The sequence below is a fragment of the Bombina bombina genome, chromosome 5 (assembly GCF_027579735.1).
Source record: "Bombina bombina isolate aBomBom1 chromosome 5, aBomBom1.pri, whole genome shotgun sequence".
In the NCBI taxonomy this organism is placed as follows: Eukaryota; Metazoa; Chordata; class Amphibia; order Anura; family Bombinatoridae; genus Bombina; species Bombina bombina.
In genome coordinates, this window is record NC_069503.1 from 1,153,951,025 (window position 1) to 1,153,966,555 (window position 15,531).

A 15,531-nucleotide genomic window follows, 5' to 3' on the forward strand; every position below is an offset into this window, starting at 1 on the left:
TCTGAATTAAATGTACTAATGAATCTAACTGTAGTATTAGTTTGTTTCTCCACTTTATCATATAATATTTTATCTCGTGTAGTATCTCTTGCTCTATGATAACCTTTTTTAATGATTTTATTTTGATATCCCCTAGCTTTAAATCTCAATTTGAGATCATCAGCATATATTTTAAAGGCTTCCTCAGTGGAACAATTTCTTTTTTGTCTCAGGTACTGACCGATAGAAATCAAACACAGGAAAGAGGCGCCGTATGTGTGAATCTGAAGAAGCCAACGACAAATATAAGACATGTGCAGGGTACTCACAATGTGAAAAGGCACTCCAATGTGCCTATAGGGGCAGGCTGGTATTCACAGCAAACCAGCTGGCTGAACCGGCTAACCAGGATACCCAAGGTAGAGGACTCTATGTCTTGATGGACTGTGTATACTGGATCCAGCAATGTGGGAACAGGAGCTAGGTGCAAACACAGGCACACCACTGTGTGAATCTGTAGGAGTACACAGGTAAATATGCAATCTGTGCAGGGTACTCACATTCTGTAGCGGCACTCAGTTGTGCCAGTAGAGGCAGGCTGGCTTTCTCAGCAACCCAGCTAGCTGTGTAGAGTATGAAGCAGGATACTAGGCAGCAATCAGGATTGGCAGGTAGCTCAGAAATGGACAATTGCAATGAGGATATATGATTAAAAGAAGGATTTTAATAAAAATTAAAAGCAATAAAATACATATATTCCTCATGCACAGTAAGTAAGTAGCATACAACGCGTTTCTCGGTGTCAACCGTTTCCTCAGGCATGTGTTCTAACTCTACATAAACATCTTATAAAGGCCTGAGCTACCTGTATTGCCCCACCCTTCATGACAAAAGAAACCAATCACAAAGGCCCTTTGTTTAATTGCCCATTAGTTGATAAACCTGCACACTTCTCATACCAAACCCTAATAATAGCGTTTATTTGGTGTTGGGGATGGTGACTGGAGGCTTCAAGGAGTGTATTTGCTGAGGTACTTTTCCTGAATGTTTCTGTTATTAGTTTATTGTCTGTAATGTCCCCTTTAATTCAGCCCCACCTTCTTTTGCTTTATAAGTGCACTTCCTGCTATCCTCTTTGCTTGATTATTTTGTTTGGCACAGGTTAAAGGATACACTCCTCCACTCCAGCTGACAGATATTGAGCCTCAAGCCTTTTTACCTATTAGGCTACTTGTTGCCTTCATCGCTATCCTGAACAAAGTACCTGACTCTTTTGTTACACATTTTGCTGTTCAGCTCCTCTCCGTTCTCAGCTACAGAACACTTCCTGTTTCCAGCGGATTGACTTTGTACAGCCGGATCTACACGCTGTCCACGCTCACACCTTCCAGTAGCTTTCACGGACACTGCTACTGCTCCCTTCTCATCGTGTTAACATACACCAACCACCGGATTCATTCTACTACAGCTGCTAGTACTTGCAAGTATATCTCAATCTGTATTGAACTGCTAATTGTTATTTGTCTGCCATTCCTTGCTTGCAATACTTTGCTTATCTATTGGATAACCTGTTTTCTATCATTTGCTGCTTAAATCTCCAGTCTGCATTCTAACCATATCTTATGCTTTGCAACAATCAAAGTACTAAGAACATATCAGCCGTATATTTTTGCATAGTATCATTTATACTTATATCAGCAGTTATCCTAACCTCTACCTGCTGTATTACTTTGCAAACACTCAGTTTCACTCTTACACCGCTGCTGGGAATCATCCATTACTATTAAAGTGCTGTATTAATACTGACACTGCAGGCTAAGTCTTTCCTGTGGTTGTTCCGCTATTACAGCTACACAACATTTAAATATTGTAGTTATAACATTGTCCCTCTTGGTTATTTTCAAATCCAAGAAGGACAAAGACTCCAAATTCCATTCATACGTAAATTTAAGGTTCCAATCATTAATATTTAATTCTTCCATAAATCTGACCAAATCATCTGATGTGCCCTCCCATAATAGGAGGACATTATCGATTAAACTAATCCATAATAGGATCATTTGGTCAAATTCAGTGGCTATATCTAAGATTTTTTCATGTTCCAATCTTCCTAGATACAGACAGGCATATGTAGGGGCACAGCATGCTCCCATTGCTGTGCCCCTAATCTGTCTGTAAAATTTACCATCAAATTTTAAGTAATTCCTGTTGAGTACAAAGCTCAAGAGATCCACCACCACATTTGCATGGTCGTTAAATTTAGGACCTCTTTGGTTTAAGATCTCTTTGATAGTGTTAATACCTTTAGTGTGAGGTATTGAGGAATAGAGTGCTTCTACGTCAATGGACACTAATATAGTTTTGGATGTTAAAGTCACATCATCCAATTTTTTCAAAACATCAGTCGTGTCTTTGACATAGTAGGGTAGAGATGTAAGGTAGGGGCGTAGGCACCAATCTAAGTATTATTTACACCTTCAGTTAACCCCCCCAGGCCTGACACTATTGGTCTGCCCGGTAGAGGTATTTTCTGTTTGTGTATCTTTGGTATTGTGTAGAATGTTGGGATAACCGGAAATTTGACTTGCATGTAGGATAGTTCTTTTTATTTATCAGCCCTGTTAGTGCTTTATCCAGGATATTATCGAGTTCTTCTTTATATATAAAAGTTGTGTTGCTTTTTAATTTTTCATATTGTGAAGTATTATTCAATTGTCTGATACATTCTAAACGATAGTCCTGTTTATTAAGTAGCACAACATTTCCACCCTTGTCTGATGGTTTCACCTCTATGGTTTGATCTGAAATAAGGTCATTCAATGCCCACTGTTGTTCCCTTGTTAAATTGTGTTTTCTATTTTTTGTAGTTGAGAGCATGTGTAAGTCTTTCTCCACTAATTTAACAAAGGTCATAACACTGGGTACCATTGAGAGTGATGGCATATAGGAGGATTTAGGCTTAAGATCACTAAAGACTATTCCTCTAATATCTTCTCCTTCAATTATTTCATCAGATAGGGTCTCCAAGGAGTCCAAAGCTATTCTATCATGCATGTCTAAATTTGTAACCATAGTTTTACCCAAGTTGATTTTACTAAGTACAATCTTTCTAGCAAATAAATTGAGGTCTTTACAAGCAGTGAATCTATCCAATTTGTTATTTGGACAGTATGTTAGACCTTTACTGAGGATTTCCATATGTGATTGGCTTAAAATTTTATTAGACAGATTCACAATTTCAAGTCCCTGTTCATTTGATTGTATCATTTTGGGGTTTTGTTGCCCTGTTGACTTCTCAGGGCATATGTAGTTGGTTTTTGACCAGTATTTTCTGTGTTTCCTCCCTCCCCGCCTTCTCTTTTTTTGTCTGTTATTCTCCTGTTGCCTAAAAAATTCCCCCTTCTTCTACCTCTATTTTGTCTTGGTGATTTGCTTATCTCTGATTCTGAACCTGATTTTTCAGATTCAGAAGTGCCAGATTTTTGACCCACATAATCATAAACAACACCTTCCTTATAATCCAATAGATCCCTCAAAAACTTCCTCCTCTTCCTAGATTTAATTTCATCTAGTAATTTTCTAAATTCAATTCTAATTTCTTCACTAAGTTTAGTGTATTAATCACTTAATTCCCATTTTATAAAATCGGCCTTGGATTCTTGAACTTCCTTGTCAATTTTATCCTCTGTTTCCTTAATAATTAATTTCATCAATTTCAACGAACACTCAGTTAAGCATTTTTCCCATTCCTCCTTAAAATCTAAGGGTTGGCTTAAATTTACCCCAGGTCTTTTTCTTAATCTCAAGCCTCGTGGTATCATCTCATTGTCTATATATCTTTTGAGACTGCTAATTTCCCATTTCATTTTTAATTGTTTTATCAAATTGTTTTTATAGGTTTTATAATCCTGAAAAATATTTTTTCCCTACTACAGCTACTGTCTCTTTAGATGCCTCCAAAGCAAATGTTTCAGCCAAATCAAATTCCCATTCACTTTCATCAATAGATCCAATGAATACTATGCCTATAGAGTGCAGCTAAAATGTGATAATCACAGATTCAGAGTAATATATCCCCAATCAGCACGGTTAATAAAGGGTATTCCTACCCAGAAAAATGTTTATAAAGAAAAAAACCAGGGGTTAGTATTTAGACTGGTGAACTAGGGCCCACCTCTCTTAATATTTAGATGAGACCCCAGGTGCAAGGAGGCTTAAAAATAACTATAATTAGATTGAGAATGATAGTGGAGGGCCCTCTAGTGGGCCTGTAACAACATTAAGGGATTACCAACTTGAAGTCTGGAGAAATGCTAAGTTGTGTTTGTTACAATGTTGCAGGTTGGGAGGAGGTGTTTGTTCTTACCTTTATAGGGTCCTGCAGCAGTGAGTTCAGCCTCTTTCAGTTTCCAGACTTCAAGGAGAAGGTTTTTTTGAAGTTTTGCTGTGACCCCAGAGGAAGATGGAGCATGGAGAGATCCAGGAGGAAGTCAGTGCCTCCCAAACGATACAGGGAGGTGGTGGAGATGACTGCCAGGAAGAAGGGACCTGCAAAACAGAGACAGGAGCCTGAGGAACTGGTACCCCCCACACCCCAAAAATCACCACCCACCAGGAGGTTTAATAAGGGAAAGGGCAAGAAAGGGGGTGGGTCAGGGTTGGCTGGCCCCAGTTCACAGGCCCAGGTTGGCAGGGTGTTAGAGGTAGGCCCCAATGTAGGGCAGCAGACCCAGGGGGTTGGCGAGGCAGTTAATTGGGAGCAGGTCGGGCCCATGAGTGGCCCTGAGGGCTTGCAAGGAGGTTCGGGCCCAGTGGGATCACATGCTGGCATCTTAGGCCAGTTTGCGGCCTTGCCACCGGCGGCCATGGCGGCAGTCCTGGCCCTAGCGCAGTCACTCTCCAATGTGATGGCCCCTGTGGGCCAGGCACAGGGCCCAGTTGCCGTCGCTGCGGCCGGTGGTGTGGCAGGAGGCGTTAGGCCCATCTTACAAGATGCAGATTGCGCAGCGGTATCTACTCCCTCTGATGGCGGCTCACGCGAGATCTCCTCCGAGAGTTCGTCAGAGGGGGAGGAGGATCACGGCCGCCATCTTGGGAGTCAGATCACACAACAGCGGACAGCCTCACGCGACCGGAGCTTCACAGGTAACTTGGGGAGGCTACCGGTCGCGGGAGGGTCATCACAGGGGCCAGCGGTGCCTGGGAGGGAGCACTTACCTCGTGCGAGTGAGGTGGCGGGTCCGGTTGGTGTGGAGAGAGAGTGTGGCGCAGCTGGGGGCAGATGGGTAGGCCATGCACTGGTGTGCAGGCGCGCGCAAGGGAGGATCCCGGCCGTGTGCAGAGGCTTCCTGATATGGTGGTGAGAGATTGTGGAACAGCTGAGGGGCCGATGGAGAGGCCATGCACTAGTGCGCAGGCGCGCGCACGGGAGTATGCTGGTAGTGGGCAGAGGCCTACGGATGGTGCGGTGAGAGAGAGTGGCGCAGCTGGAGGGCCAACAGTTAGGCCAGGCATGAGTGCGCAGGCACGCACAAGAGAGGATGTTGGCCATGTGCAAGGGCTCACAGGAGCAGTCGAGGGGGCTACTAGGCCTCAAGATAGGCCAGGTTACCAGTATGGTGCATGATTGAGTTATGAATCGCACAGGGGGTGGGACCATGCGGGGATAACGCATGGTTATGAGCTGTCAGATCAAGTGGTGTCTGGGGGCCGTGTGAGACAAGGGGACATGGCGTGTGAAAGGCAGTATGATAGGGTTCAGATCCAGAGAGGTGTGAGTGAGGACACGATTAAGAGGGCAGTAGAGGCAGAGCTGCGTGAAGTAAATAACGCTAGGCCCCTGCCTGGGTTTAGTGATCACGCCCGGGAGGGGGCAACACAGGAGGATGTTATCAGGAGTGCTGTGGCTGGCGCTTTGGGTATGACTGCTGGAGTGAGACAAGGGGGTGAGAGGGCGGGGGCTTCTGTTGATGCACCTCCTGTAGACCGGAGTACTCCCCAAGTTGTTTTGTCTCAGCAGGTTCCTGAAAGGACGGCAGCACCGATGGCATCAGGTTCTACGAGTGCCCTAGTGGTGGCGGGGCCCAGCAGCGATCAGATGGGTTCAGCGCCACAAGTTCTAGCGGGAGCAGAGACGCCAGGAGACGGTGAGTGCCATGCACCTGACACAATGCCATGGGGTCTTCCACGAGTGGGTCAGGTTCAGATAGTGGGGAGGACCTTGGTTTAGTGGGTAAAGGGCAGCGCAGAATGTTCAGGTGGATAAAGAAGATGGCAGCGGCTCAGGCAAAGGACAGGGCAGGCAATCGAGGTTCAAGGGGCTCAGGTGCTAGGGGGCGCTATGGCCTCGTCGGGCCCAGTGCTGCATAAAGTGGCGGCGCAAGGGGACACTTACCCCTGTCTAGTACACTCGCTTTACGGCCATCTTAAAATGAAGGTCGCTAAGAAGATTCAGGAGGGTAAATACGTTAACGTGTTTGACCTCTCCCTGGATGCATATAGGGCAATAAGGAAAGAGCATCGGAAGGTTCAGGCCCAAAGAGGGTGCACAGGCCAGAGACACACGAAGAATGGCTGAAATGCTTTCATGTCCTGGCCGCGTGCTATGTGGACAGGTGGCCCTTGCAGGGGCATAACCTGTTTAAGTACCAGGATACCATTGAGAACAAAGAAGGTGTCCACAGCTCTCCAATAGTAGAAATAATCTTGAAGTCTAATGCGTGCATTACATCTTTACTTTTCACAAAAAATTAAGGGGTATGAAATATAATCAAAAAATTGTTTTTCACATCATATTGCATATATCATATTGCATATCATGAATTTTTGATACATATAAAATGATTTTTTTTCTATACATAAAATGATTTTTTTACATATACAATGAATTTAAAAGATTCCATAATAAATTTTTCCAAAATGTTTCCAAAATTTTTCTAAATTTCTCCATATACCTTGTGTGTATTATCTATTAAATAAATAGTTAAACATTATTAACTTACAATTGTCTTGCGAGCATCTAAAATAAGCATGTAACATTATATGTTAGTGCAGGAAAATATTAACCTATGAAAAGATTTTCTCACTATATAAAATGGTATTCTATATTTGTTCCATCAACATTTTATTTTAAGTTTGTATATATATGGAATGTTTTTATTGTAATATAAATATGTGTCAGCAGGTGTCGCTATTGTTACATCTTTTTCAAGTTGTGGGCCCTGTGGCGCCAAATCAACAGGTATAAAAGTTGGTTCAGTGCCTATGCATGATTAAGAGGTGTTAACCTCGAAACGTTGCTAATTTATATGTCCTAATAAAGATTATTTCCACTATTGGAGAGCTGTGGACACCTTCTTTGTTTTGGATATCCATTTGGTGAAGGGGCAGTTCACCTGTCTTCACTGGCACTCCATTCCTTTGGTGCTGTTCTATTCTTGTTTGGAGGATACCATTGAGGATATCCATACTAGATTTAAGGAAGGCGCATTGCGGGAGTATGACATGGCCTTTAGAAGGAAAATGGTGGGTAACCCCCTGTTACATTTTCTCACCCAAGATATGCATTTGTGGTCCAAGCTGGGTTTGGAGGGAGGCACACCCTCCCCCGTGGTGGCGCGCCAAGCTCAGCCGCGTCAAGGGGCGCGGCTGGGCAGGCGAGGTAGGGAATGTTGGAAGTTCCAAGAAAAGCAGTGTGACAGGGGGAGCAGCTGCTCCTTTCATCACATCTGCAAATTCTGTGCGGGGCCCCACCCAGGAGCAGAGTGCGGGAGAAGAAGAGAGCAGGGCCAGATCAATCCCGCTCCCAAGTCGGGAGTTACGGTCAAGGGCACCAACCCCGCTTAGGTTGCCGGCCATGTTGATATGGCTGGCGAACTACCCCGACCGGGAGGCAGCACAGCTGCTCAGGTCGGGATTGGAAGGGGGTTTTCGTATCCCCATTACTGGGAGGGTTGTGGGCTCACTGGTGCATAGGAACTTGAAAACGGCCTACGAATTCCCACACGTGGTGAGGGAGAAGTTGGCTAAGGAGGTGGCACTGGGCAGGGTGTCCGGGTCATTCGCGATTTGCCCATTGGAGGAGATCTTGTGATCTCACCATTGGGGGTTGTGCCCAAAAAGGAGGAGGGGAAGTTCAGGTTGATAAATCACCTGTCCTTTCCAAAAGGAGGGTCGGTCAACAATGCAATCGACCCTGAGCTGAGTTCAGTCCATTATCAGTCGTTTGATAAGGCACTGGACATTGTCAGGGCATGTGGGCCGGGTGCACTGTTAGCGAAGCTAGACATCGAGTCAGCTTTTTGGCTATTGCCGTTACACCCCTCAGCATTCAGGCTAATGGGCATGAAGTTTGAAGGGTCGTATTATGTGGACAGGTGATTACCGATGGGGTGCTCGCTGTTCGAGTGCTTCAGCTCGTTCCTCCATTGGGTGGTATATAAGGCTTCAGGCGGGGGCGCATTAGCCCACTACCTGGATGATTTTCTATTGGTAGGTAGAGCTGGTTCCACGGATTGTGAACAGCTCATGGGCGTTATGCAAGATATGATGATGCGCTTTGGCGTTCCGCTTGTGGACGATAAAACACAGGGTCCTTGCACGTGCCTCATGTTCCTGGGGATAGAAATAGACACGGTGCAGGAGGTATGCAGGTTGCCAATGGAGAAGGTGATGTGAATGCTGGCTTCGGTGCGGGCAGTCAGGGGACTGGACAAGGTCGCCATCAGGGAGGTTCAGTCATTACTGGGCCTTCTGAATTTCGCGGGAAGGGTTATCCCTATGGGAAGGGTTTTTTTTTTTTTTTTTTAATTTAAGTTTTTTTATTGAGGTTATAGTAAAAGTTTCACAACATATTCATCCAATAACAATAATAGCATAATTCTGAGAGATACATCTCTATTGTACAAACACAATCATAAATCAAGGAAAAATGAGCAAGAGACGAATGAGACTGCTAGGGTTAGTCATGTAAAACAGGGATGACATTAACGGAATCTATGTCTGTGCATAAAATAATGGAACCTCAGTTTTATATTTTTACATATAATAAATGTGGCCCATGCCTTACCATAATGAGAATTTTTAGGTTTGTTTATTCTAATAGGGTTGAGGCAGGTGTGGGGCAGTATTTGTTCGGATGTTCTGAGACCAGAGTGGCCTAGAGAAGGGGGAAAAGAAATCAGCGGGCAAGAGCCGCTCGTGTTAGAAAAGGAAGGGGAGAGAAAGGAGTGAAATGAGGGGCGGAGCCATCTGGGATGCCAAGTTAATAATGTGAATGTGTCTCTCTTAGAGGGCTTATTATACCGTTACAAATTTACAGGTGACTTGAACAGAGGAGAATATTAGTATATACAGAGTGTAGGGGACTACTGCGTGAGCTCCTCTCCTAGGGAAGTGCCAGCTCTCAGCGATGTAGGTGAAAGGGATATGAGTATGACCCGCAGGCAACCAGTACCGGCGGGAAAGGGAGAAGAGGAGCGCAGCAAAGACCGGTATTTTGTCCAAACATGAACTTCCAAGCAGGGAGTGTGGTTAATTAGAGGTCTAAGTATCGCTGGAGGGTACTTTATTAAATTTATCATCATACATAAGCTGTGCCCACAAACTAAAGAGATTGTAGTGGAGTTAGCGCTATACATAAACTGCATCTTTACACTGGAAGCTCTAAATGACCCCTATTGCTGTACAAAGCTGACCCTATATATTAGCTGCACTACGTAGCTACTACTCCATACATAGACTGAACCCATCAACTAGAGACACTGTACTAGACCTGCAACCACCCACAGATGAGACCTAAACACTACAGGGCCTTGCGGTACGTCCATCACTGTACCTAAGCTTTAACTACAGCTGTATCTAAATATTAGAGATCTCATATTAGGCTTGGCATGATATGTATGCTGAACCTATATATCAGTGGGCACTGTACTAGGTTTGCTACTATAGACAATTTAGCAGTAGTCAGCTAACCTGAAATGAAAAATACCATGTTGTGTAAGGTTGCACCCCATAAATTGGGATATACAATTATGTAGTTTCATTGAGACCCTGTATGAGACTTAGTACTATATATAAGCTGTATCTATATCTGAGAGGGCACTGCATAGTACTTGTTACTATATACCAGCTGTGCCTGTATACTAAGAGGCACAGTATAAGACCTGGTACTATATCCAAGCTGAGCCGAAATACTAGTGGGCACCATATAAGTCCTATTACTATATACCTTCTGTGCTTATAAACAAGTGGTACTGGGTTAGACTTTGTACTTTAAACAAGTAGTAGAAATCAGCAGACCTAGATGCCTGGGTTATAGACAGTTAGATTCTCCTAGTGACTGCGTACTAATCTCTATAGCAAAATTTATAGTAATACAACATCCAGTCCATAGAATAATAGGGTATTTGGTATTTTAGGTTATAGGAGAGCAATCATGTAGGCATTCTTCAGGATATATCATAACTTTGAATACAGAAAGAAAAAGCACAATAAAGTAACCAGAATTAACATTTCACCTCCTAGCTCTGCTATAGCTATGGAATGGACTAAGTGTGGGATATGTTAAACGAGGCTTTTGCACTGTATATGGTAGCAGGTATGGTGTACTGCAATATTTTTTATAACTTACAGAGCTTGTATGCGTATATATTTTCTTGTACTTATCTAATAGAAAGAGAGTATAACTGTGCATAAATACATATCAATAAAAACACTCGCAAATATGTTAAGCCAGGAACTTAGAGTTATGAACTGCATTACAGTCAGCGTACTGAAAATTAACATTTATACAATGAGCCAATGAAAATGTATATGTTCACAAGAAGACATAAAACATAAGTTCAAGCAACATAACTAACTTAGCAACTATATTAAATGTGGAGGAGAATTGAACTTTAGCACTGTGTCTGTGAGAGAGTATTGTCGCTGATACAGGTTCAGTTCAAGATCCGTTGTAACAGGTCACTGTGCTAGGGCCTCCTAACTATGCCATGTGGGTGCATAGAGAGGTCAAAAGAATAATCATCCACCCGGGTCAAAAGGGACCCCAAACCGTTCGATAGGTACAGTCCATGCTAGTCCCTGGGGATCCCGCCTCCATCTAGACCACTCCGTCCCAGGGGAATAACCCCTGTGTCTGCTCAGCTTCACATATGGGAGACAATATGTGCGGCTCTTCGGTGGCGGCTTGCAATATAGTTCAGCTGTTTTCCTGGACGCTTGTGACGCTGCCGGACTCTGAAGCTTAAGCACTGGTTCTGTCGGGAGGATTACAGCTCTTGCGGTAGGTTGAGCCTCATCTTCTGCCCACCGATTTTCTCCTGAAACCTCATGCAGCTCAAGATCATCATGCTGTAGTTGTGTGTTCCACGGGACCTCCGGTGCGCCATTAGGAGAGTAGGGATCGGCTGATAGGAGGGAGGGTGCACTTACTGCGGTCTGAAGAGCGGCTACACAGCTCATATGGTGCTGGTCTAGACGATTAGACATATCATTCAGCATAGATATGACCAGCCTTAAGGTGTTAGTCGTGAATACTGCCTCGTGGGTATCCTCCATGTTGTTATAGAGGGCCGGCCTAGTCCGATGGTGACATAAAAGCGGCTGGTAGTGTGTAGAAGTTAGGTTCCTGTATCGACTTGAGCTGTATTAGCTCTGTAGGTTACCGGTAAAACAGTAAAGTGTAGCGCCCTCAGAAACTCAGCTAACCGCCAGCTACTGTACACATGGAAATCGCCTAGGCCTCAGACATTAGTATCTCCCCATGGAGGTTGTATGGGGTACTTGATCCCAAAAGATAGAACAAAGACTGTGTCATCCTCTTTCCTGTCCAAACTTAATAAAGGCATATACTTAAAGTGGTTAATTTGTTTTATTTTTGGTGCTTCATTTATCATCCATAGCAGGAGCCCAGGGCAGATGCGACCTCTCTCCTCGGCTGTTGGCTCCGCCCCCTCGGGAAGGGTTTTTAACCATCGATTGGAGGGCCTTTTGAAAGGCCCTCATGGTCATGTGAAATGGGCCCGCGTCACATCTGAAGTGAAAGAGGACCTGGCAGTCTGGGATAGTTTCCTAGAGAAGTTTAACGGGGTGTGCTTATGGAGACGCCCTTCGGTATCGAACCAGGTGCTGAACCTGTTCACGGATGCAGCAGGCGGCTACGGTTATGGGGCGTACCTTGATGGGGATTGGAGCGCAGCTCCATGGCCACGGGAGTGGGTGGCTGCAGGTGTTACTAAAAACCTGACACTATTGGAGTTATTCCCAATCGTTGTGGCCGTTGAAATTTGGGGAGACAGGTTGGCCAATAGGTCAGTGGTGTTGTGGACGGACAACCTGAGCATGGTGTACGCCATTAACAGGCTTTCCGCGTCATCACCAGCCGTGGTGTGTTACTTGAGGCACTTGGTGTTGCGCTGCTTGCAGTGCAACATCTGTTTCACCGCCAAACATGTCCCGGGAGTGCAGAACATTATTGCTGATGCACTCTCTCAATTTAAATGGAGGCAGTTTAGGGAAGCAGCACCCATGGCGGCAAAAGAGGGTCTAACATGCCCATCTTCTCTTTGGCAGTTGTTGTAGATTGGGTGAGCATCCTACCCTTAGTTAAGGCATCTTTGGCACCGAGGACGTGGTCGGCGTACAGGAGCCACTGGAACAGCTGGGAAGCTTTCTGTCAACAAAGGGGTGTGCAGGTACAAAGGGCTACAAGGGTTCAGGTGTTAGAATGGTTGGCGCAGCTGAGGCGCAAAGGGGTCATAAGGGCCAGTGCAGGCGGGAGGCTATCGGCTGTAGCCTTCTTTAACAAGGCGTTGGGTTATGCAGACCACTCCGGAGCCTTCCTGGTTAGGAAGGTGTTAAAGGGGTGGGGAAGGCTGGCCCCCCGGCCAAAGGACCGGAGGGAGCCTATCACACAAGACAGGCTGCGGCTGCTAGCATTAAGTTTGGGCTCTGTGTGCAAGTCAGAATATGAGCAGCTGCTCTTTAGGACAGCCTTCACAACGGCATTTGCGGGAGCTCTCCGTGTGGGTGAGCTTGTGGCGTCTGCCAAGGTGAAAGGCTCCGGGGGAGTGCGGTCGGAGCACGTCCGGTTGACGGATGGTGGGCTCCTATTGTTTGTGCCTAGGTCAAAAACGGACCAGGAAGGCACAGGGGCATGGTTGCCCCTTACGCGGCAGGAATGTGAGGATTGTTGTCCGGTGGGTTGCGTGGAACAATACCTTAAGGTTAGGCCGGCAGGAGGTGAGCTGTTCCTGGTTCACGCAGATGGGACGGCCTTGTCGGCTTTCCAATTCCGCAGGGTGCTTGCTAAGACGGCCAAGAATGCAGGGTTGGACCCCAGCAGGATTGCTCCGCATTCCTTTAGGATAAGCACAGCGACCAGTGCGGCGCAGAAGTGCCTCCCCGCAGCGGAGATTAAGCGCTTGGGAAGATGGAAATCAACCCAGTATAAAACATATATTAGACCAACGAAAGGGCAATGTTAAGATGCATACTATGGCATGGGGAGGTTTGCTGGGGGTTTATTGTTATGTTGGTCAAGTTATGCGGGTTTGTTAGTTCATTGTGGTGTACTCTGTTTTACCAGGTGTTGTAAATGAGAAATCCCCTCCAGTTCACGTGTGGATTGTAGGGCATTCATACATCCACTGGGCACACATCAGGGCGTTGCGGTCGCCGGAAGGACAGCAGCTTGGATTACCAACGTCCAGGGCAAACTTCCGGTGGTTAGGGCGCAGGGGATTGTTATGGGCTGATTTGCCAGCGCTCTTGCAGGAGGCGCACAGAAGGTGGGGACGGCCTAATATTTTAGTGCTGCACCTTGGGGGGAATGATTTGGGGGCACTGCCCACATTGGACCTGATTAAAAGAATGGCAGCAGACGTGAATTGGGTGCACACGTGGTTGAAGGATGTGACTTTTTGCTCGACTACATTGGCGTCACATTGTGACTCAGAAGGCTGCATATAATGTATGCAAAAAGGTCAACAGGGAGATGGGAAGGACGGTCACGGGCCTGGGGGGCTTCATGATCCGGCACGAAAATATCACGGCCGACAAAAAGGATCTATTCAGGCCTGACGGAGTCCACCTGACGGACGTTGGGTTGGACATGTTCCTAAAGGACGTCAGGGAAACCTTATTGAGGGTTATTTAATCTATTTTTGAAATATTGATATATCGCAATCTGTTATTATTGTTATTGTTATGAGGTTTATATAGTTAATAGGTGCCTGTTGGTTTTGTTTGGCGGCAAGAGGACACTTGTATCTTGTGGAGGGTGGTCAATGCCCTGGGGAGCGGGCAGGAAGAGAGAAGAGTGACGGTCCAGAAAGAAGGGAGAGGTTATGCCTGCCAGGCAACGGCCTGGGGGTCTTCTGCCTCGCGAATGTGGGCCAAAGATCTCTTAACATCACAGCTCTCTCTGCATGCCATTGGGCGTTACAGCCGGGTGTCACGCTGCAGGTATCGGAAGGGGCATTGACCATCTGCTAGTAGGGGCTAGGTTTAGGGTGAGATGCCGCCAACGATTTGATGATTACGAACTTGTTGCCAAGTTTGATGTTAGGTTGATTTAAGTGCCTAAGGGTAATTAGAGTAACGCTTAGGCACTAGTTAAAGCATTTATTTAATAAACGTGGACCGTGACCGGTTCTTTCTCCCAATGATTGTGTGTGTTGTCTTATTTATATAGAGATAAGGTATTAGAGAGTATGGAGGACGGAATAGGGGGTTTAGACCTTATGATAGTGGAGGGCCCTCTAGTGGGCCTGTAACAACATTAAGGGATTACAAACTTGAAGTCTGGAGAAATGCTAAGTTGTGTTTGTTACAATGTTGCAGGTTGGTCCTGCAGCAGTGAGTTCAGCATCTTTCGGTTTCCAGACTTTAAGGAGAAGGTTTTTCCCGCCCACCCGTCCCCTGGAAGAAGTGAATGGCGGCAACGATGCAGCTGAGTAGAGTCGACTCAGTAGGGGTAGGTTTAATTGAGCTAGCCTGCAGTAAGACCGAGTCTTTAATGTAGCCATCCACCCCTGGCGGTTGGGTTGTAGCAGGGGTCGCCTTACTGGGTTGGTTGGATATGCCTCAGCGGGCGGGTGGTCAATGCCCTGGGGAGCGGGCACGAAGAGAGAAGAGTGACGGTCCAGAAAGAAGGGAGGGGTTATGCCCGCCAGGCGCCGGCCTGGGGGTCCTCTCCCTCGTGAATGTGGGGCGAAGATCTCTTAACATCACAGCTCTCTCTGCGTGCCATTGGGTGTGTACAGCCGGGTGTCACGCTGCAGGTATCGGAAGGGGCCTTGACCATCTGCTAGTAGGGGCTAGGTTTAGGGTGAGATGCCGCCAACGATTTGATGATTATGAACTTGTTGCCAAGTTTGATGTTAGGTTGATTTAAGTGCCTAAGGGTAATTAGAGTAACGATTAGGCACTAGTTAAAGCGTTTATTTAATAAACGTGGACCGTGACCGGTTCTTTCTCCCAACGATTGTGTGTGTTGTCTTATTTATATAGAGATAAGGTATTAGACAGTACGGAGGACGGAATAGGGGG

General features: G+C 45.8%; 1 protein-coding gene across 3 annotated transcripts in view; it reads left to right on the plus strand.

Annotated features, from left to right (window-relative positions):
* The first annotated feature begins 327 nt into the window (after positions 1–327).
* Positions 328–15,531, plus strand: part of LOC128659652 (collagen alpha-2(I) chain-like) — a 36,860-nt gene continuing 21,656 nt past the window's right edge. Inside the window, exons 1-2 of one of the 3 annotated variants that reach the window (XR_008402454.1) lie at positions 328–509; positions 4,354–6,125. Coding sequence is in view for 2 of the 3 variants with exons in the window: in XM_053713225.1 (XP_053569200.1) it covers positions 4,290–5,342 (1,053 nt within the window). In the remaining variant the exon portion in view is untranslated. Of the gene's footprint in view, positions 510–2,786; positions 6,126–14,823; positions 14,957–15,531 lie in introns of those variants that run through there. The other 2 variants (XM_053713225.1, XM_053713224.1) reach the window with 2 other exon arrangements.